At 48.3% G+C, this 23,800-nt stretch overlaps 1 protein-coding gene across 1 annotated transcript in view; it reads right to left on the reverse strand.

Annotated features, from left to right (window-relative positions):
- The window catches only part of PAXBP1 (PAX3 and PAX7 binding protein 1), a 47,229-nt gene that overhangs the window by 9,223 nt on the left and 14,206 nt on the right, over positions 1 to 23,800 (reverse strand). The window contains exons 3-16 of the mRNA XM_014535198.1: positions 22,759 to 22,887; positions 18,198 to 18,377; positions 15,769 to 15,990; positions 15,140 to 15,243; positions 13,972 to 14,189; positions 13,273 to 13,462; positions 9,679 to 9,802; positions 6,354 to 6,453; positions 6,160 to 6,275; positions 4,284 to 4,483; positions 3,064 to 3,208; positions 2,378 to 2,499; positions 1,525 to 1,601; positions 1,105 to 1,171 (exon numbers count right to left, since the gene is read on the reverse strand). Of these exons, the coding sequence (XP_014390684.1) occupies positions 1,105 to 1,171; positions 1,525 to 1,601; positions 2,378 to 2,499; positions 3,064 to 3,208; positions 4,284 to 4,483; positions 6,160 to 6,275; positions 6,354 to 6,453; positions 9,679 to 9,802; positions 13,273 to 13,462; positions 13,972 to 14,189; positions 15,140 to 15,243; positions 15,769 to 15,990; positions 18,198 to 18,377; positions 22,759 to 22,887 (1,994 nt within the window). The remainder of the gene's footprint in view (positions 1 to 1,104; positions 1,172 to 1,524; positions 1,602 to 2,377; positions 2,500 to 3,063; positions 3,209 to 4,283; positions 4,484 to 6,159; positions 6,276 to 6,353; positions 6,454 to 9,678; positions 9,803 to 13,272; positions 13,463 to 13,971; positions 14,190 to 15,139; positions 15,244 to 15,768; positions 15,991 to 18,197; positions 18,378 to 22,758; positions 22,888 to 23,800) is intronic.

Raw genomic sequence — 23,800 nt, forward strand, 5'->3', positions numbered from 1 at the left:
CAGTGCACAAATTTTTGTGCACCGGGCCTCTAGTCTATATATAAAAGCCTAAGCGACCATTTGACCATTAGCTATGACGCGCACTGACCACCGTGGGGCAGATGCTCAACGACGCACAGGCATGGAAACATTGAACAGACTGATGAATCTCAGAGGGAAGGGGAGAGGGTGGGAAGAGATTAACCAAAGATTTTATATGCATACCAGAGGCCCCGTGCATGGATTCGTGCACTGGTGGAGTCCCTCGGCCTGGCCTTTGGGGATCAGGCCGAAACCAGCAGTCTGACATCCCCCGAGGGGTCCCAGATTGCGAGGGCACAGGCCAGGCAGAGGGATCCCACTGGTGCATGAATCCGTGCACCGGGCCTCTAGTAGGACCATAAAAAGGAGTGGCCAGGGTGTAGGGTGGGCTTGATCACAAAGGGGCATGGGGAATTTCGGGGGACGATGGAAGTGTTATATGTCTTGATTTGGGTAGTAAGCATATGACTGAATTCATTCATCAAAACCAATAGGACTATAGACTAAGGAGTAAGTGTTACTGTGTGTCGACCACAGTTTCCCAGGACTTGGTGCTCCTGCCTCATCCTCCCTCTCTTGAGCCACCCTGATTTCTCAGTTCTTCCAGTGAACCCTCCCCTCTGGTCTAATAACCTGCATGTGGCTTCCTCAGAGTGAAAGGGGTCTCTGGACTCCCAGGCAGGGTCTCCGTGCACTGGTCACGTGCTGCCCCTGCTGGACCCTCTCCCACACCCGAGATGCCTGGCTCCCCTTGTCGGCTCTGCAGATGACAAACTGCAGGAAGGCTCCACTCCTGCTTACTGGGCTCCTTATTCCCACACTCAGAGTGCTGAGCACTACTTTTTGAATAAACTGTGGGTGAGCAAGGCATTCTGCTGACTAGCTTGCATCTTACTTCATTTTCTCCTATGGAAACATTAAACCTGAATAAACTGTTGGAAGAAAATCATCTTGCAAAATGGAGACTTTGTATATATACACAGATCTAAGCCTAAGGAGTTAATCCAATATAAAAATAACTTTCAAGATATAATATATAAAGTCAAGCAAATCTGAAGTCTTTTGGATACCATAGATACATACCTTAACTGAAGACCAAAACTGTCGTTGAAAAAACAAGTAAGGCCCCGAGTTTTTATTTTCTAAGACACTGAAAGAGAAACACACCATGCTCAAGTGTTTTATACAGACAGTACCAAGATTCCTAGAAGAGAGAACGTCTACAAGTAAAATGAGTAAGCAAAGAATTAAGTAACTTTAATAATTTTAAGAAGCGATGGGAATGTATTCTGAGCACTGAGGGAGAACAAAGCATCACATGCTTTATTCTAGTTAAGGGACAATGTCCCTCTGAGCTCGTCTCCTCGGCGACAGGCTCCCACCACAGAGGTCAAGTGCATCTTTTAAGCGACTGCTCGTCTTTCCAAGTCCCAGAAGCCTCCTCTGGAAGGTAACGGAGCCTGTCACCACCCTTAGCATCCTCAGGAGCTCCGTGTGACTTACTTTTTGGGATATAAGGGCATGAATACATCATCATCTAAAGTTCTCCTCATTCTCAGCAAGAGCGCTTTCAGATACACCTGCAGAGTGAAAACAGATCACACGCTGTAGCAAGGGCTGTGGTAGAGCTAAGCAGCCGTATTCCAACCAGAGAATAAGTACCAATTGTGAGTGGACTCTCTTCTCCGTTCCCCTTTCCTCACTGAAAGCCCCGAGGTCTCCAGAACCCACTCTCCTATTAGTCCCGCCTCAGCAACGACAAGGCAGCAAAGCCACTCAGAGCCCTTAGAGCTCTCCACCTGCGTGCAGACTTAAGACCAGGCACATGATCTGGTTCTGCTCGGAATGACATCACTGAAAACTTAACGACAAGAGCACCTTTTCCATGTCTAAATGGCATAAAAATGCCCGACGAGGGACAGCAGCAATCTGAAGTTTGGAAACTAGTTATACAATAATACCTAGTGTTTACACGCTATTTAAACATTTTAGCACTTAAATAATCGATCAGTACCTATTCTAGTAGTTTTACATTGTTCTTTCCCCAACAATACAGTTCTTACAGGGATATTTGATTAGTCCCACGGGGAGTTAGGATGGGGTGGTAAGAAGGTGAAAACAGTAAAACGAAGGGGGTGTCTGGACTCATTACAGCACCTTCTGAGGCAGGGTCTTTGAACTGAGAACTATAATCTAAATGGTGTGAATGTGAGGCTTTATAAAGGACCAGATGGCCCAAGTGGGAGAATCCACTTTCTCGCTGACTTAGAACATAACCCCTCATTCTCTCCACTCCAGCTCATTTTCAAAAGGAGAGAAGAAAAAAAAAACCTCTCAAAGATAATAATTAAGTTACCTGTGTGTTTTTGTTTTCTGCATTCGCTACTGAAGGATATCCATTTACTAATTTTAACGTGATTCCAACCATTCTTGAAGTCTGTGTTGTAGAAAAGGGGTCCCACATGTTTTCAGCGATCACTACAAGGAAAGGGAGAAGGTGCTGAGCCGCAAATGTCAACCGCAGCCGTCTGAAACCTGAGGCCGAGCAGTCCTCAGCTACACACATGGCTGTTCTTCTCTAGAGCATCAGCCTATGTCCACTGACATAAGCCTCTGGGATGCTGAGGGCTAGGAACAGTGGAGGGGACAGAGTCCTCCATCTTCTGCTAATCAGTGAAAATAAATTCGGGGAAAGATTTCAATATCCTAAGAAATATTGTCCCAGCACCAAGAATTTCTAACTAAAAAAGCTGAAACTTACTTTTAATACTTTAAATCAGTTCCTGCATCAATTATTTCTAATCTCACGAGAAACTGATGAAAGTAATGAAACTGCTCTCCAGAAAAAGGCATATGCCCCCAAATGTATGTTTTGTTTCCGGCAGTCTTTAAAGGTCTCTCAAGCTTGTCAACAGATCCATTACTGTCCCAACTCCAGGCCCCTCCAAGATGGTCTTCCAGTCCCAGCTGACTCTGGCCCAGGGTAACTATCCTTTATAACGGACTGTCCACGAGGAACATTCTGTAACGGAGAACCCCTACCTGTGAGTTTAGGGAGGATCACCTTCTCCACAATGGTGGGCAGCAGCGCGATGTCCACGTCCTCTCTCTCCTGCTCTCGCTCTTCACAACCATAAAACAGCAGCGATTCAAACCACAGCATATTCTCAAAGTCCCGACACTTGGCCTACAAGAGATTAACAAGGTCACCCAGACACATTAAACTGGTGGCTGCAGCTGCTTCGAGCCATTAGAAGAGGAAGACCTGGACTTAACCTTCAGTCACAAACAAGTGTAAACTGGACAAAATATAGGAAACATCCGCTTTTAGACAACGCGCCTCAGGCGGTAAGGACGCGGCCCCGGAAGAAGGGTATTGGATGAGGTGAGCTGCCCATCAGGCAGGCAGGGTGGGTGCTGCAGGCGGGCAAGGACTTGCTGAGCTCAGGAGACAGAAACTGGGGTTCAGGGAGGCGGAGACTCTGGGAGCTGCGGGGCAGAGGAGGAGCTCCTCTTGGAGAACTCCAGAACGCACACAGGTCCTCAGGAGCCTTGGCCGTGTACTTGCACTCACACACACGTGCACACAGGTCCTCACAGGCCTGTGCTGAGTACTAACGTACCCATGCATGCGGGACACTCCATAAGTCTGGCAAAGAGCGACGGGCTGTGAGCTGGATCGTTCTAGAGCTCACAGCTTTTTTCAATCGTTTCCAGGGCTTCAACCTCAATCCCTTTTCACTAGTTTAAACGTTCAACCCAACCAATCACATTCATGCCCATTCATATGTTGGTAACTTCCAAAATCCTATCATAAACACAACCACTAGACATCTGTAGTCAGTGCTGGTCCCCGCTCTCAGATCTGAGGCCAGCAGGCCTACTGACTCCGCCTCCCGGTTTATCACCTTGCTCATCGGTTCAGGCCCGCATTTCACACCTGCCTCGCTGCGCTGCCCCGTGAGGCTCTAAGCTCAGGCTCGAAGGACCAATTCCTCCCACCCAGGCCTGTTCCCATTCCAGGGTCACACGTGTAACCGAGCGGCTGAGAAAGGCGCCACACACAAACGGGAAAGCAGCAGAGCGCTCTCGAGTGGAGCGTAAGGAGAAGGTCCCCGATGCAGGCCAGCTGCAGTCGGCGCCAACCACAGCCCTGCGCGCTCTCCCGAGGAATGTTTAGCTCAAGCGTTTATCTCTCGCTTTGAGATGAGCATTCCCAGGCCCCGTGGACATGGCTTTCAGGCAGTGACGGAGCCACCCACCTCCAGAGGAGTCCAGGTGAGAAGCTGCAGCCGTATGAGGGGGTTGAACAACTTGGGCAGACAAAGGCCGATGTAAGCGTCCTTGTAGGACGTGTAGTATCTCGAACGCCAGGCTTCAAACTGGGATTTAATGCAGTCGATTGAGTAGAAGCTCTCCAGGACATCTTCAAACACCTTGCTGGACTCCTTGGAAATGCGATCTGAAAACAACACCCCCCACAGAGAACACGGTTCAGTACGGAACAGAGAAAGCACCGGTCAACGGTTTTCTGTGTAGCCCGGCTCATTACCACCAGGGGAAGGAGGCACAGGGAAGTTAGGTTTCGTCCACAGCGCAGGCGCTCTTCCTTGTGCACGGCCCCAGCAGGTGCCATTTTCTATGACGCGCTTTAGTTCAGTATCACCTGTCCCTCAGCAATTCAGTGCAAACTTCAGTTACGATGGTGCCCTCGCTGAGTAACCCCATAAGCACCAACTATGCTGCTAGCTCTGCAGTCCACAAATCACTGTCAAAACACATGTGCATCCGAAATGTGACCAACCGTGCGACTTCTGTCCAAGTCAGCTGGTGACGGCGATGAAGTCAGACAAGAATCAGTGCCAGAGTTTAGGGTCTGTCAGGGGAAGGCCATCCGATGCCCCAGATGAATTGGGAAAGGGCGGTCTTTACCATGGAGAGATCTCGTGTGACAGCCTACTTCTCAAAATCCATCTTACCATGCTAATAGTGGGACTATGTGACATTTGTCATCTGCTATTATGCAATAACAAACAGCATTTGTATGAAGTATTCTTACCAAAAAAATAACAACAACTTCAATCTAATCAAGGGCTCAAACCTAAATTCCAGTTTACAAGAAATACAGTGAATGGAGGAACAAGCTAATACCACGAGCAAACAGACAAATCTAGAATGTCGGACATTTTGCAAGACAAGTGGCCTGCTCTTTTCAAAAAGTGCATGTCTTAGACAAGCAGATGGATAACAGGAGTGTGCGTGTGCATGTCAAGTACGGGCGATACTAATTCCAGAAAAAAAGCGCTAACAACCAAATGCTGGGCAGGAACAGCGTGTGGACCCTGGTCTGGAAACCACAGAATAACTCACAAAAAAGGTATCAAAATTTTGTGGGGACTGCTGATGAGGAAAACAGATGATGTTAAGAAGTGTTAGTTCCTTTTCTAGGTGCAAAATGGCATTGTGATAAGGTAAAAAATACACTTGTTTCTAGGAGACACACACTGAAGCTTTTAGGAGTGTCAGGATGTCTGTGGGTTAACTCTCAAATGGTCCAGCAAACACCATCTATAGACAGTCTGTCCGTCTATGAAGAGCCAGAGCAAGCCTGGCAGCGGAGTAACAACGGTAAGGGCTGGGGGACAGGTGCGTGGTAACCACTGGGCATCCTGTTCACTATGAACAAGTTCCGAGAGGGCTGCAGCGACTTCACATCGCGCCCACGGGGAGGAAGGGCTTCTACTCGGGGACCCTCTGGAAATGCCTGGCGCAGACTAACCTTCCTCTTGGTGGGGATGACTCAGGGCTCCCAGGTCGGGAGTCTCCCCGGCTGCAAGCTCCACCGCCGGGCTTACCTTCCAGAAGACAGGCGCCCTTGGACCTGACACCACTGTGGGTCACTTAGGCTTCCCAAGTTAAGCAACACTTGCTGTGCAAGTTCCCATAACCCATGACAAGGTCACGGCTATTCTGAGAGCTCATCATGATGCTCATAGTGAAGATGGGTCCAGATGGGTCCAGTTTTCACAATCGGCTCTAATGAGGCCACGGACCTTCACACCATCACCTCCAGGTAAAAGCCACAGCCCAGCAGGACCCCAACTGACCACAAAGCTCATTTCCAAACCAATGGCTGACCTTTCTCCAGGTTGAAGTTGGTGATGTCTGTAGACGTCTCCTCGTCGTCACTGGAAAGGCCTTCCAGGTGATCTGCCATTTTCCCCGTTTGCTCCCTGGCTTGTCGACGCCGAGTCCTAAACAACAAACACGGAGTTCCACACCAGACCAGAGAGCCGTCCCTGCCCAAGCAGCCAGCCGCCGCGCCGAGTTACCTCCGGGCCTCGCGCTCTGCGATCCGCCGCTTTGCGTGCTCCTGATACAGGGCCCGATCGCGCCCAAAGGAATCGAGATTTGGTGCCATCAGAGCCTTATCTGTAAAACAACAATGGTCACAATGAGAAGCCTTCTCCGACCATCCTGAGGAAAGAGTTTGCACAGAATCAGTCACACGACAGGCCGCTTGCTAATCCAACAGCAGGATCTGCCGAGCCTGATGGCACCCAGGTGGCTTTCCAGCCCCCAGCAAACCCCCTGTCGCTGTTCTCACAAAAAGGAGCAGAGCAGGAAGTTCAACCACCCTGCATGAGTGCACCTGGATTCAGTCCCTATTTTTATCTCTAAGTCACAGAAGCTGATGCTATCATGACAACCAAGTAAGAAATCTACCTTACCTCTGCAGAGGGCAAATGCGACATGCTGAATGACGTGAAATGACAGGAAAGAAACACGTGGAGGATGAGAAAACAGCTCTGCTGCAGTGTAATAATGTATCCTGCCTCTGCCGTGCGGAAATGGATTCTCTATAACCACTTTCAGAACCAGGGCGGAATCACCATGGAGACTGAAAACGCCCTACCAGGACCAGCTTCTGCCTCTCACACACTGCTCTTTCAAAGCACAGTTCCCTTCTTTCTTTTCTTTCCCTATTTTCCATCTCTCTTTTTTAAACTTTCTAGGGCAACTTTTTAGCTTTAGCTTCCAACCTGCCTATTTAAATTTATTTTCCGTTTCCAAGGGGCGGTTCTTGTTCTTACAACCCTCTTTCCTACAGCATCCTCCGCCTGCCTTCCGTGCGGGAGACCCTTCACTGTCCCCGAGATCAGTTCAGGTGACCTGCCACCTGCACTGCCTGTTTCCTCGTCCCCCTGGTCCCCTGCCTGGGGGCTCTATCAGCTGCCTCACATAAAGACGATGGGAGGTCTGTGGACAGCGGAAGCGAACACCGTCTCCGTCAGATCGCTGGGGAGAAACTCAACTCTTTTGTTGGGGCCCAAGACTGTCTCAGGGTCTTCTCTCCAAACCCATTCTTTCTCCAGAAAAGCATCCTCGCATCTCTGAACATCTGTCTGCAATGCCTCCTCATCTACATTTCTGCTCCGCACTATGAAGGCGCTCTGCAACAGCCAGTCCTCACTAGCCCGTCCAGTTTACCACAGGCTAACTGCTGTGAACAGAGGTAAGTTCCCACAACATCTCCTCAGTGCTATAACGAAATATTCAAGGACCTGCTGTAATAGCAACGGGAAGGAAACAACCCAAGGGTTAGAGGGGGAATCACATGCCAAATGAAAGCAAGAATCACATGTGTCACCCACAGCAGCAACAGGAAAAAGAAAAACAAAGACTAGTCTTCTACACGGCACCATCTAACTATTCTAGACCATTATGTTTTTAAAGCTGACTTTCTGACTGGGTTTTTCATTCACATTTCAAAATAGCTCAGGTAGCAGGAAGGACGCTCCAGCTCTCACAGATGATAGAGAGGTGAGTCCAGGACACAAGAGGCCCAGCCTTCCCTGCGGAGTGAGTCCCCACACCACACATGAGTGAGCTAAGGAGGCCCAACCACAAAACAATTCCTGCCTCTTTAAGAGGGACCCTTCATTGAAGGAGTATTTTAAAGAATATCCATTACTATAATACGTATTTTAAATGTTGCCATGTTTATGGGTTTTATAAAATACCTATGTTGAGGGATGTGAGCTGGCAGCTCACGTGACAGCCCGGCATTTCTGTAAGAGCCACATGCCGTCACCGTGACCGTGACCGTGTTCGCAAATGGGAAGAGGCGAACTCCAGGCTTGTTTGTTTATAACAAGATCAGAAATGGAATCAGTGCTTCAGTGCCCCCTGTAATTTCCCTCAAATCTTTGGCAATTAATGAATACTTCCCCAGGGCAGTATTTTTTTCACTCTCTCATTACCTTTCAATTTCTAACGCTCAATCTAATTAACATACATCATCATTCAAACCTCCTCCTAATTCCATGTATGTAAGTAGCTCCAAATGATAAAGAACAGCTTCTAGGTAGGAAAAGGCATCCGAGGAAATGCCCAGCTCACACAAACCATGTCACTTAGAGGGAGTCACTTCCTGTGCAGGTGTGCTGGTTACCTGGAATCTGCCCCAGAATTCTGGTTCTGTCTGGACCAAAGTGACCTTGGAGGGATGCAGGCGTCACTTAGGTGCCCGATTCAGAAACTCTCCAATTGAAACTTAGGTGGCGGAACTAAAGGTCCCAGCCACGCCCAGGGCTTCACCTGAGCCTGACTCTCTGTGAGGGAGACGTCACTCCTTTACGATGCTCTAACGACCAGGACAGGCGGCTTCCTCAGGGACCTCAGGACAAAGCTTGGTTTTCAGAAAGGACAGCCGGGCCCTGAGCCTGGATGAGCTGGGGCGCGTTTCACGTGCAGCTTACTTGCCTCCACCCAAGACCTAGCAAGCGCCTCGGGGAGGGGGGAAACCTGCACTTCAATGAACGCCCCGCCCCGGGCAATTCGGACGCACTTCCACCTGAGAACGGCTGACTCGGGACAGAGATGACAAAAAGCCACCGGCAGCCCAGGCTGGGGAAACTCCCATCCCAGCACCCAACCAGGTGCAGGGCCATGGGAAAATGGGATCAAAACGTTTAAAACATCTGGTCAAAAAATCTCAGCTAAACTAGTTAATAAGAGGTTTCCAATTAATTTTGGTTTTCCAAAACACTCATCATAGTGAAAGAGAGAAATTCAATTTCTAATTTTTACACTAATATTTCAAGAAATACAGGTACCGACTTACTAAAAATCCTAGTGCAGCATATTAAGACAGACTGCAAAATACAAATGATTTTTAAATAAAAAAAAATTGCTTTATCCAAGGGGTGAAATGCAAAACTCATTTATGTAATAAAACCCTTCTGCCCCCCAATTCCGTCCCCAGTGCAGACTCTCACTGCGAGCAGCAGCAGCGATGCCCTGGGGCCACGGACAGGATGGAAGGGGGGCAAAAATCAGCCAGAGCCAAACAGACAGTGGCTTTAGGGTAAATCCTGGGATGGCTTTGCGACTCTGGGAATGAGAACATGCCGAGGAGGGGTGCGATGGCGGAGACAGAGCAAGCTCTTGAGCTCCTTTGGGAAGCAGTATTTTAAAACACAACCCAGGTACATGCTGCTGTAATTTTCAGATCTGTCTAACACAAGAGCAAGGGAATTCAGTTATTTTAAAAAAAAGGAAAACAAAGCTGTTCTGAGATCTAATTTTCAATTAGGCTGTGCTAAGTAAACAAGGTTGTTTAATGAATAATAAAAACCTTCAAGATGGACTGACTTGAATGGCTTGAAAACTCCGAAGATTCATCTTTAATATCATCTTGTCGTCTTTGGACAAGGCGGGAAGCTCGCTGTTTGTACAGCTGATGTATTGATGATTCAAGTTCATTAATCAGTGGCACCTGTGAAAATACAACACACTCCGTAACACCAAACTCCTCAGCTGCTCACGTACTTGAGGGCTCCATACTACTTCCGGGTTTCTGAAAAAGTCCCCTCTATGGACAGAATCATCATGAATTCCCAGTGGGACACGAACAGCAATGCAGTTAGTGCTATGCTGTTTAGGAAACACCACTTCTTTTAATCCATACATAGCGCTATCATGTCCGGTGCCTAGTGACTGGAGCAAAAGTTTGGTTAGGAAACTTAACACTTCAACATTAGTGAAGAAATGCGAAAGTTTGATTGCCTCTCTTTAGAATAAAGTCCTTGGCAGTCTTTTCACATCCAGTTGTAACTTCCCAGCAGCGCGCTCTGCCCTGCAGTCTCCTAGTTTAAAATAACCGTTAGCCCTGACACCAAAGCCTGCGTGGGCTGAGCAGCAGGACAGGGTCTCACTGCCACCTGAGCACTAGGCTGCCCGGCGCTCAGAGGGGCCTGACTGCAGCTTCACTCCACATCCTTCACGTAAACCGCACTCGCTCACGAACAGGGCAAGTACCGCTCTGGCTCTCGCTAACGTGCCAGAAAGCTCTTCCCGTGTTTCCATACTTTATAATAAATAAGTCTTCACGCGAATTGTCACTTTACAAAGTCACTACGTTTTCCAGGTCACTATCCATGGCTACACATTCACATGGTTCATATAGAATACCAAAGCTGACAGAATAAAGACCTAACTTAAAGAGAGGAGAGCAGCCCTGGCCACGTGCTCACTTAGATGGGCGTTATCCTGGGCATGAAAGGCTGCCGGTTCGATTCCCGGTGAGGGCACATGCCGGGGCGGTGGGCTCCATCCTCGGATGGGAGGCGTGCAGGAGGCAGCCTATCGATGTTTCACTCTCACACCTGTTTCTCTCTCCCTCCCGCGCTCTCTCTCTCTAAAAATCAATTCAAAAGATCTTAAACAGAATAGGTCTCTGTATAACCTTATGTTATAACCAAATGTTATGAAACTTCCACAAAACACTAACGCTCACTGCACACACCCGAGGAGACCAGAAACTCTAGTTCCCCGATGGTCAGTGCAAATGGACACATTAGTGAGCCTGGGACACTGGCACCAAGTGTGACAGCCGCTTCCTGAGCGGGTCAGACTGCGGATGGGAAGTAAAAGGCAGGTGGGACACAAGGACGCCTCACAGAAGCAACGCACACACTGCACGGCTCCACCGCAGACGGTGCTGAGGGCGGCGGGAAGGTCGTTCCTTCTGACACGCCACCCTCTGGGCAACGTGCCCCAAATAGGCACTGATTATCGCTGATTTGGGGCACCAGAGACTACCTTTAAAATGGACCATCGTCGATTTCCTAAGCAATCCCTGCATAGCACTGTGACTTCCACTCCCCGCCCCTGGCTGCTCTCACCCACGCAGGACTGCAGACAGACACACCATGCACCTACAGGCACTCCTTCCGTCTGGACACTGAACGCTCCTCTACCTGACGCTGCCTGGGACAGAATTTAATTCTTCAACTTAGTGAAAATGCTGATACTGTGGTTTTCCTGCTCAGGTAATTGGAATGTCTTTAACAAAGCCCAGAGAGAATTCTACTGGGAATCAAAGCCCTAAAACTCATTTTCAGCTCTCACGCATGTTTTTTAACAATACTGACTGATCTCAAGAGTAAGCACCATGATCATATTTTTAGCCTCTCCAAACTCAAAACTGTTATTGACTATTATTAAAGACCAAATACAAGGTGAAAACATAAAGAAGATGACTAGAGAGAAACAAAACAATGAAAAGTTAAAATGATCTGCAAATAATTAAAAATCTAAGATCACAATCACTTAAACTTTTATAACAAAAGAAAAAACTAAGGAATGTTTATCTTTTTATGGTCTTACTCCAAAACAATATTGTTATAGTATTACTAAAATCAATACTCAGATCTATCCAATTGTTCCTAAATATTTCCCAGATGACAATTTATGACATTATTCACTCAGCAGGAATCTCTTAAAATTGAATGTATATGAAAATGTCAAAATGAAATGAAATACTCATCTTTAAAGGGGAGTTATCTGCACCTTTCTATTAACACGTAGTCACTGTACAACATACAAGGACTGAGATCTGCTCTAAACCAGTCCGCAGTGACTCAGACCCTAGCACAGCCTGAAGCAGGCTGCTCTGGGCACAGTGACCAACAGAGAAGGCACACGAAGTTCCAAAGAAAAAGCCCCAAGTACTCCACGCACCTCAGGGACAACCTCGCTCACAGGCATGATTCGGGAAAGATCCTTTCTCCAGCCACACAGGCTGCGATATAGCCCCACCACGCCCTGGGGTCAAAGGGCTTTACTGGTAGGAAAGACACCACCAGCTCTGACTTATATCCACCCCTGCACATAGGCAACCCTGTGTCCCTTTCCCACCTGCACCCTAAGCCTCCAATCTGCCACAGGGACGGAGCGTAGCTCAGCTGTGGCGGCTTCTCCTGAAATCAGGGGTAAGACAAGAGCAGGATAAATCCTAGGGGCCTGGTGATGCTGCCTCAGCCGGGTCTGACCACGGCCTGGCTGGAGCCGGAGACCCACCAGGAAGACAGTCTGGCTGGGCCCTTCTGCCAGCTTTGGCTTTAGTACTGACGTAGTCAGGAGAGATAACAACAGGCTAAAATACTCATCTACACATACCAACGCTCAGAGCCTACGCAGGCCACACAGCCAGGAGCTAGGGCAGGGGCCTCTGCCTGCGTCACTGAAGCTCAGAGGCTCCCGGGAGGCTCAGGGCACCGCCCTCAGCTCGTTTAAAGACAGAGCTGCAAACCCAGTCATCAAACAACAGCTCTTATCGTAGAGGAAAAATCAGTTAAGAAGCCATTTGAGAAAAGGGGTTGTTCTATACAACTAAGTATAAAAACATAAATCATACTAAAAAACGGAACTTCATACTGAGAGAACAGAACCTGAAGACACGAGACCTTAAGGGAAACTGTGCCACGAGTGGTTTCTGAAATGGATGAAGCATAGGCTGATTTGGATGAAAACCATGAGCAGCAAAGGTGAGCAACTTTAGGGAAAAATAAGAACTACTAACATTTTGCAACTTTATGCATATCTGGAACTGCTGTGCCGCTTAAAGGTGAGTTTAAACCTGACCCATAAAAAGCAAATCCCGTGCGATGAGCCCCTTCCATTCTGACAACCCAGGGCAGGCCATCACCTACATCGCACTAAGGCAGCCTGGCCAGTGGCTGATGCAAATGTGCTGTTATCTTGTTTTGTTTTCAACAAAGGCAGCATATTTGCCCCCATGATACAAAGCCACTAACGAAGTGAAGAAAACTGAGCGTGACCTTCCTCACACCTGAAGTCGAATTCAGCGATACTTTCTGAGCAATACAGACATGATCTACACAAGGCCGCCTACACCTCCCTAACTTTGCCTATTCAAAGAGATGAATATTTTTGCATTCTTACCTTTTCACTGAAACACTCAAGCAAGTCTTGGACATACCCTCGCATCTCTTGCAAAAACTTATACCGTTCACCAATCCCCCCAGAAGACCCTTCGAGTCTCTCAATGGCCCTGGTGGAGTCCACGCGGCTTTGCAGGTGCTTCTCGTGCTGCTGGCGGTTTGCTTTGTGCACGTCTTTCATGGAGTCCAACCTTGGGAACACAAAGGACACATACAACACGCTTACACCCCAAACCTATGCCGGCAGGAAGCTCACAATATCAAAATGCATTAGTTCCACTACTAGTTTTACAAAAAAATACTTGGAGTGGCATCTTTTCATCTGTACCGCTTTCCTCTCAAGAAAAAAACAAAACAAAACAAAAACCCCCAAAAAACACAGGCAGCAGGTTACAGACTTCACAGGATTTGGTGGGCTAACCAAAGTTTCAGTCTGCTCTCCCCCCATCTCCTGACTACACTTTTTCAGAGTCCAAGAGGCGCAAACGCAAAGTGTCTTCCACAAGATCACGGAGTGGCACTGAACGTGTTCCGAGGCTCCCACAGAAGTCATCCCAGGAGGCAGCAGAACAGTGACGTCACCTTCGGTGGCTTTGGCCAGGCGGGCGTCTTCCTGCCGACGCTGCGCCTGCCACCCAGACTACACGACGCTGAGGAACACAAAGCTAGGACAGGTCTTTAAGAAGCCGATCTGCCCTACCTGTCTTTAAGCTGTTTCTTTACCAAATCAATAGTAACGGGAGTCATCTCATTACTGGGAGTTTTGAAAGGGGCTGAATTATCTGTTTTTTGAGATTTGCCGTCAGAAGACCCATAGGCCGTGTAGCTGTAAGGAATGCCGTAGGAGGAGCCGTAAGGCATTGTCGGGTAAGTATTCGGGTAGTACATATTCACTTCCGCGGGCTGGCTGGCTTGGACCTAGAAGAGAAATGGAATGAACGTGAAAACTAGTGTCTAAAGCTATGGAAAGAATAATTTCACACCTTTAGGATTAAACACCACCACCACCACCTAATAGCAAAAATTATACTCATTTCCCAAACAGCATGTAACTAGAATAAATAGAGCTCTTCAAATCAAATAAAAGTAGGGCTGGATGACTGTTCCAACTCTTATGGGATTATTGGATTCATTTCTGAGAATTCTCAGGAAAACAAATCAGAGAAACTAAGAGTCGAAGGGGACATTAGAAATAATCCAAGGCCACCATTCTATCGATGGAAGAAGATAAATTCCTTGCATGGCCACAGGATAAACAGACAAGCAGAGATGAGCGTCTGAGGCCCACCTGGCCCAGGACTTCCCCACTAGCAACAGAAGGGTCACATTCACGCACCCTTCCCACTGCACTTACTTGCGTAAAACAAATGTAGTGACTATTTAGGAAGGCGTTTGTCATCTACAGTAAGAGAAACCCATCTTCCACAAAGTAATTTCTCAAGTCAGAGCAAACAAGCGCTACAGGAGAAGCGCGTTGCTGGACAGCGGTCCTGACATCAGTGCGCTTTCGCTTCGAGGCACCTGCGGGCGGGCTGAGCGGATGTGGGCCCCACCTGTAGTGTCTCCTCTAGGCATTTCCCACAACGCCCTGACAGCGGATGCTGCTGGCTGAAGAACCACTTTGAGAAACTAGAAATTCTTCCGTCATTTGACTAAAAGAACAAACTAGAATCCAGTTTCTTCTAAAAGCTTCTTGGATACATACCTTTTTGTAATTTTCTTAATTATGTGACTTGAAAATGACCAAGATTCAAATTCAATATGCAATATGTTTTAATTTTTACTTTAACAAAATAGGTAAAAAAAGTTTTTTTTAACTTTTTAAAATTTACTTTTTAACTCTTGAAGCTTAATTCTTTCTCTCTCACCTGAGGGATGTTAATTCCTTTTCTTATCTGCTCCTGCTCCCATCGGCTGAGCTCCTCGTCCTGCTCCCCAGCAACTAACGCGTCGTCATCGCTCCCCTCAATGCCTGCCGTGGAAGCAGAGAGCAGCGCATCATGGCAGAGAGCAGAGAGGGGAGATGCTACCCTGACATTTCACAGAAATTAAGCAAAACTTCTGGTGCTGGCTCCACCTTACTAACACGTCTATTATGATCCCCACTCCCCCCTTCGGCACTGCGCTTGTCTTACACACAGTGCCCCTGGCAGCAGGAAGCAGCAGTCAGGTAGCGGTGAAAACCTTGGGTGGGTTTCCTAACCTGTGGGCTTGGCAGCGACTAAGCTGGGGAAGAACCCCTAATGCTGCCTAAGAATGCTGAGCCCCGGGTACGGTTTATGCGTGTGAAGGGCTCAGTGCTCTCCCGGCCACACAGGAGGTGCTCACTCAGACATCATGCCAGAGTTTTCAAAAAACCTCAGGAAGGCACTTGTACCTCAGCAAGAAGTCCTCTCACACTAAACAAAGTTAAGTAATGTGGACTCTGACTTTATTTTCACTATCAAATCACATTTAATGGCAATGAGCTTTACTGTCCTGAATCGAATCAAATTACCTATTTCCTCGGCAATTTTCTGTCTTTGTGACTTCTCTTTCACAGAAAACACTATCCGGCGTTTCTCATCATCGTCTTCATCATCGCTGGCGTCATTCTCATCTTCCCGAACAAGGCGGCCTTTCCCGGGCTCGCTGTCATGCGGCGTGAAGTCCCCCAGCTCCCGGGCCATCTGCCGCTTCTTCCTCGCGGCATGTATGAACGCCGCGTCTGGGATTTCTCCTGCAGATAGACGGTAGGATCATAACCGTGTCGGGGCATGAAGTTTCTATTTTCCTGAGAATATGCAGAGTGAGTCACCTGACCGATAGCCTTGTCACAGTGGCGATGTCCTAATGCCAGCTGCTGCACCCCTTCCCAAACGGTGCCTGCAGCCCACCGACTTCCGTCTAATTTAGTATAAATGGAAACTCAGTCACTAAGGAAACGAAAATGAGAACATAATGGCCATATGGGAAGATGTGTGCATGGGGCAGTGGGGGGTTCACCAAAAGCAGCTTTATTTTAACTATTTTTTATCTTTCAGTAAAACAAAGGTAATAAAAATCCTATTAATAAACTAGAACATAAAAATTTAAAAGGTGCCCAAACCTTATGACCCCAAAAAACACTCTCTCATTCACAGTATATTTCTCTTGCAAATAATTTTCAGTTTACCTGTAAGCGTATCTATACATATAAAAAGCTAAGCGACCGGCTGACCGGCTGGTAGATATGATGCGCACTGACCACCTGGGCGCAACACTCAACACAGAAGTTGCCACTCAGCAGCACCTTTGCAGAGTGCTCTCTCGCTCTCTGGGACCCCTCAGGGGATGTCGGACTGCTGGTTTCTGCCTGATCCCCTGCAGGCCAGGCCGAGGAACCCCACCTGCCGGAAGGACCCCGCTCACTCCGCAGACATCCTTCGAGCCCTGGCGCAGCCCCAAGTGCGGCGGCCGGGGGAGGGACTGAGGAAGGTTGGCTCCAGGATGTGTCCAGCCCATCTCGCCCAGTCCCAGCCACCTTCTAATTTCCTTTCAATGTGCATGAATCCACTCACCGGGCCTCTAGTTGACTATATAATCCTATACCTAGTTTTTCTTCATGCAAAAACACAAGCTTTCACCCTAGCCGGTTTGGCTCAGTGGATAGAGCGTCAGCCTGCAGACTGAAGGGTCTCAGGTTCGATTCTGGTCAAGGGCATGTACCTTGGCTGCGGGCACATCCCCAGTAGGGGGTGTGCAGGAGGCAGATGATTGATGTTTCTCTCTCATCGATGTTTCTAACTCTCTATCCCTCTCCCTTCCTTTCTGTGAAAAATCAATCAAATATATTTAAAACAAACAAACAAACAAACAAAAAACCCACAAGCTTTCCTCCATGTTGTTATTCTGCATAAATATAATTAACTAGAGGCCCAATGCACAAATTCGTGCATAAGTGGGGTCCCTCAGCCTGGCCGGTGATCAGGGCCAATCAGGGCTGATCAGGGGGCGGGACCGCGGGAGGTTGGCTGTGGGAGTGCACTGACCACCAGGGGGGAGCTCCTGCATTGAGCGTCTGCCCCCTGGTGGTCAGTGCGCATCATAGCAACCAGTCATTTGGTCAACTGGTCGTAACAGTCACTTAGGCTTTATATATCTCAGCAACTTAACAGATAAAGCGTAATCTACTACACAATTAAATTAACTGACCTTTTTACCTACAGTAACAATTGCCTTGCTACTTGTCAGATTGTTATTTTAATAGCTATGTAATATCCCTTCAGGTAAATGTACCTTCATTACTAAGCTATTCCTCTCTGGCTACATATTGTTTCCAAATATTGCTCACTGCAATACTGCATGCAGACATTGCTTCCTTGGGATAAACTTCTGGATATGGAATTGCAAGGTCATTTAAGGGCATTTAAAATCATTGCCAATAGCTTAAGGACTGTACCAATCAGAATGCTACTAGATCTCTATACATAATGTTTTACAGCTTTACTAGCCCAGAGTAAGCGTTTTAAATTTTATAAATGTTAATGAGTTAAGTACCTTTTTATAACTTAAATTCAGCTACTAAGCACTTAATTATTCAAAAGCTGATTAAACAGTAGAGAGATCTGCAAACTATTTCCTATAGAAACGTACAAAATGAAAGAAGCGTGGACAGAAAATAGCTGCTAGTTTTGCTTTAGTAGCAGTTCTAAAGGAGCTGACACCTTAACCTGAAACACACAACGAAGACCTCAGTACCATTTATCCCTTTCCCCGAAACCCCACATTTGCTTTGACAACACCACTGCCTGTCTGACAAGGACCCTGGCAGTTTCTAGTTCTCCCACTTCTTTGCAGACGGAAACCCCGGCTTCACACGAGGACGTCGTAGGAAACACCACCTGGCTCACCCTTCCTCACTAAGGGCCTTTACGGCGCCCACTCTTGCGGCGGGTGAGGACACACCTGGACGGAGAACATTCAAAGACGACAGAGCATTTGAAAAGGCTCCGCCACCAGCCTTGGGCTTCTCTTCTTCCTTCTCGCTCTCCATGTCCATTTCATCTTCCCCGTGCTCACCCACAGCAGCTCCGTCTTCTTGGCTGGGGTCCTTAACGTGTCCTGTTTTGTCCAAAGGCAGTTCATCTACAGTTTGGAAAAAATTAAGATGATTTAAAAACAAAAATCCATAAATTAAGGAGGGACTTATTTGACTATGGGCTCAATTCATTAAAACTTGGACTGTTTTAATTGTTTATAAAAACCTCAAACCTCTGACGTATGAAAATGAAAAATCACAAGACATACCTGGAAGATGAAAACAATACAGGGGACACAGAGCTGCATCTGAGGTCCTGCTCAATCCCATCTCTAGTTAATGGTATCAAAATTCACTGTGACTCCCTCTAAACTCCGAGAGGTCACTGTTTGTACCCCCTGGAAACATCATTTCATTTTCTACGTCAGTATTTCATTAAACGTGAAGCTCACTCCAGGCAGCTTTTATCAAGAACAAAGTTTATGGACCAGGTCAATCTCTCTGGGATGAATGGTCTGGGGATACCTTCTTAGTTCATAACCACTGCCACCCATCATCTGAAAGGCGGGCCCCAAAGTCACATTTACACGGTGGAACCCTGACCTCAGAGCCACATCTAAATATTTGAGACGGAGTTTGTGACCGAAGCAGAGATAACCTGACTCTTTCTGGGAACCTAGAGCTGGGACAGAGACCAGCCAGAGGCCGGTGGCACCAAGACCGACACGAGCGCCAGGAGGGAGCTGCAGAGTGGCTGCCGCCGCCTGGGAGGGAGGAGACTCCTTTTCAGTTCTAGTTCTCAGGTCATTCCCAAGGCCGTTCAAGACTGCTCTCCTGCCACTGGGTTTTGAGAGCCTATAGTTGTTTACTTTACACCAAGTGTTTACTTTACTTATAACTAAATAGTCCTATTACCTCCTCCGTCCCAAGCAAAAATAAGAAAAATCAAAGTTTTCCACCCTGAAGCACTTGAACCCGGTCATGCACATAAAAGGCACAATGAATATAAGGAAAGAGTAAAATCAAAGTTTTTCCAAATATGAGATACCCTCTGTTGTTTCCCCAGCACATTCCCTTCCCAAAAATTGCTCCAAAAGTCCTCTCCTCTTCTCAAACCATATTCTCTCCCCGAGACAAGAGTCCCAGGATAACTCCCCACCCCCACTGCCCCCGAACTTCACCGAGAAGAGGTCCGTCACTCCGTCTTAGGCGCTTTAATTTTCCCAGTTACCATCCGAGCTCCTTCGCCATGGACTTCCTTCTGAAGTGCATTCTGAGGCGATGAGATTTTAAGATTCACTCTATCAGAGGTACATGGTTAGATGTAGTAAAAATACCCATTTCCTTCAGCTCTCAGCCAACATGAAATCAATGGCTTTTAACAGACAAAACAGAACTGCGGGGGGTCAGCCGGAGCAGACACGCTGTGGTAACGGCTGCGGCAGGTGGTAAGGGTTCCAGGTTCTGTCAGGTCACAGGTATTTGCTTGTGATGGAGCAAGACCTGGTCTCCACCCAGTGACAGCTGCACTGTTGTCAGTGGTCAGATGCTCTGCTTCCAGGCGTCTTCACAGAGGTGCTGGTGACCTTTCTCTAGGCTCCTGTGCCTCCGTGTCACTGCCGGCACTGCTTCAGGGAACGCCCCACCTTGGGCTGGCGCAGGCTCCCTCTCTCTCCGTCTTCAGGCAGACACACGCTTTGGTCCAATGCCCCTCTGGCTTCTGCCCTCTACTCTCTGCCAAACTCCCAAAGGAAGCAGCGGGGACCTGCTGCCTGTCCTCCGCTTCCTCACCCACCTGCGCCCCAACCCGGCAATGGCCTCTGTGCTCTCCCCTTCCTACCCGTCCACCTGCAAACAAATGGCCGCAGCCACAGCAACTCTATCCAGAGTCCCCGAGCCACGTGCAAAACGCCCTCCCTCCAACAGCAGAGCGTGGCTGGTGGGCCAGGCTCCTCCAGAAAAGACTGGCCACCCTGCCAACAGCCCTTCGTCGGCCCTTGCTTTACGGGCACTATTTCATACAACTGACCATCCGCATCTGGAAACGTCCGTCTTTTCTCCTTCAGCCTTTCTGATTCCTGTATCTCCTCGTGAATCTCCTCTCTGTGTGTACGCTTTTCACAGGTAGAGGTCTCCGGTCCTCAGGAATGTTTTCTTCATGCTGTGCCTGCATCAATCCCATTTCCTTGTGGTTTCATCATCTCAATAAACACCAAACCTAAACCTCCATCTCCACCCGTTCCCCGGCTACTCCACTCCAATCCAGTTTAAAAGTGAACTTATCATTTTAGGAACCACAACACGAGGGTTCAAGTCGGTGCTGCCCTTGTGCTGAAGGTCACACGCTCGGCCTATCTGGGGAGGGCAGGTGGGAGGATTGTGAGCAGGTGAATGACAGCCCCGCGCGCCACCATTCAGGGGAACGAGGACAATGTGTGACCCAGACTCCGCCTCGGGGGGACACTGACCGTGTCATCTGGTGGGAGTCCGGGGAAGTGGAGACAGATGTCACAGATGGTGGCTTCATAAATCTCGTACCTACTGAGATTTTGAACCCCAACAGGACATGGCCCTTTCTCAGTCTCTCTTCCTGACCTTTCTTGTATTATTTCATCATACACAGTTGCTGGAAAAAACGAAGCAGTCTCCTCGACTCCAAGATAATTGGTTCCCCTAAAAATACTCCTCCTCCCACCTGCCACCCCCATTTCTGTACGTAATACATAATTATTCTCAGTCACCTGGCATGGAGCTCAGATTGAACCAGTTCTTTTTAAAAAAAATTTATTGATTTTTAGAGAGGAAGGGAGGGAGGGAGGGAGGGAGAGAGAGAGAGAGAGGGAGAGAGAGAGAGAGAGAGAGAGAGAGAGATTGGTTGCCTCCCGTATGTTCCCCAAATGAGGATCACCCACAACCTGACCAGGAATCGAACCCACCACCTTTCAGGGTACGGGATAATGCTCCAAGCAATTGAGCCATATCAGCCAGGGCTTCCCTATTTTTTTAAAACATGTTTTTATTGATTTTAGAGAGAGAGGAGGGGGAAGGAGAAAGAGATAAGAAATGTCAATCGATTGGCTGCCTCCTGCATGTCCCCCACCAGGGATCAGCCTGCAACCCAGGCATGTGCCCTGACCAAGAATCTAACCGGCGGCCTCTTGGTGCATGGGTCACCGCTCTACCACGAGCCACACCAGCTGGGCATGGCTATTTTTCAATCCAATGGCTAAAGCGTACATCAAACCTGCCAATTCTTCCCTTGGAATGTTTCTCAAATAATGCTTTCTTTCCATTTCTTCTCTTCCAACCACAGCTAACATTTTAAACTCATCCACAATTTCCCAGCGAGACAGGAAAAGCCCCCGTCTTGCTCAACTGAGATTCCTGACCCACCAGTAATGGACCAAAGCTGACCCTTGCGTTTAAAGTGCTTCAGGCCTCCAACCTCTTCCGGTGCCAACCATGCTGCACGCGATACCAGATTAAGGTTTCAAAGGCATTTATCATGTCAGCACCTCGGCAAGCCAGTGAACACAGCAACTCTAACCCCCCCAGACACGAAACATCCTTCATAATCTGTCAACAACGTCCCTCTCACCCAAACCCCGACTTCCTCTGCAAGTGCCTGCTCTGGCCAGGCCGCTGCTCTTTTCCAGAACAGCCTGAGTCACCTCTGTCTTTGCTAACAGCCATACCGTCCCTCTTCCATGTTGAAATTTAAATTGTCAAAGTCCCACCTGCAAACCTACTTCACCTATGGTGCGTTCCTCCTCCCGCCTCTTACAAGTGTAGTTACCCTCAAACAATTCACTGGGCATTTCGCCAACAGTGGGTCCAATTATACATTTAAGTGACGTCTCCAAAACAGACTGCAAATTTGAGATACAGTGATGTATACTTTTTCACATGAAGCCTGTAGCTGAGAAACTGGGAAATAGTAATTCTGTCTTTAATTCCTTAAAATAAAGGGCATTTACATGAGCTAAGTCAGACCACAGCACAGTATGACGGAACAGGAGCCATGTCTGCCCAGTGTAGGCTGGGAGCCCACAGCCTCCTATGCTAGGCTGTGGAGTGGGAGTCAGCACCAGACGCAGGGCCCTCCTACGCCTTCTCAGAATCAGACCCGGCACAGGTACCACGAGAGCAGAAAGCCTGTCTACAAACACACACACACACAGGAGCCTGCACAGCCTCCCTCAGAGGAGAGCCGAGCGGGCTCAGGACCAGGACAGGGACGCCTCTCTCTGCCCCACGCAGGCTGAGCACTGGTAGGGAGAGGGCAGGAGGCAGCCAGTGCAGTGGGAACATCCCGGGGCTGTGACTCTCATAAGAGAACTGTATCGCTGCTGCCCGTTTAGACCCAAGGACAGTGACAGAGACACCCCGACTAACCATGGGGTTCACAACACGCAGCAAACCCATCCAGTCCCACGAGAAGGCTGCCGGCGTGACATTCCCAAAGGTGCCTGTTAGTTTGGTACTTACTGTCGGCTGACGAGTTGAGTTCTGTCTTAATCTTCGATTTTTCAAGATCTTCTTTATATTCTTTCTTAAGTAATTTTACTATCTTTTTGCTATAACTTGATTTCTTCACTTTGAAAACTTCTTCATTTTCTTAAAAAAGAAATTAAACAAAGTCTGTAGCAACCATTTTTAGACACACGCTTCCCTTCTAACTTTTACATGATCTTATGTGCTTTTCAAGTTCTTTCAAAGATACACTGTTACACCCCAAGTCAGCTTCATAAACTAATCTGGAGTAATGTGCACCTGAGACTTTTTAAAAGACAAAAAACATGTCAACTGCACTTTCCGATGTCCTATCACCTTCCTCCAATCGCCTGCTTCAGGAGGAAAACCACCGGGAAAGCCCTGAATGGGCAAAGGCCTCCGGAGCTGAAACAAAATATCCGAAACCAAGGGTGCTGCTCACATAGCTGTCAGGCCTGGGAGCCAAACCCACCACCAGTTGACACACTGTTATTTCAGGACGAAGCTGACAAAACACTTTTCAAAAATAAGTTCTGGTGATGTCTCCCTCCTCTGCCATTTGAAGAGTTTAAAGTCACCCACAAACCTCCCAAATGGTCCTCACGTCTTCAAAACAGAAACAGCGACCGCTGTCCTCCTCTCGCACAGAATAAACAAGAACAGAAAGGCCGAAGGGAAGCCGCCCGCCTCACCCCCAGATGCAAACCAGATTCCCCAAAAGCCTCGTCCCTCCTTCCACACCATGGACTCGCGGGGTCACACAAACACCCCAAACCCTAAAGGCTCCGCGCGATCAGAACTCTAAGCGCCCCGCAGCCGGGCCCCTCCCATGGGCGGGAGACCCGGCCCGTTACCATGACCCCGCCTCTCTCCCTTGTCCAAAGGTCGGCGCCCTCTACTTCCAGGGGAAACTGAGGCCGGGCGATGCCAGGGACGGGCCCAAGGCCGCTCCGAGCCGGAGCTGCAACGCGGGGCCTCGGTTCCCAGACCCAGGATCGCGGCAGGTTTTACAAACCCCGCCTCCGGGTCGAGGATG

This window comes from Myotis brandtii, unplaced genomic scaffold, assembly GCF_000412655.1.
Source record: "Myotis brandtii unplaced genomic scaffold, ASM41265v1 scaffold139, whole genome shotgun sequence".
Lineage (NCBI taxonomy): Eukaryota > Metazoa > Chordata > Mammalia > Chiroptera > Vespertilionidae > Myotis > Myotis brandtii.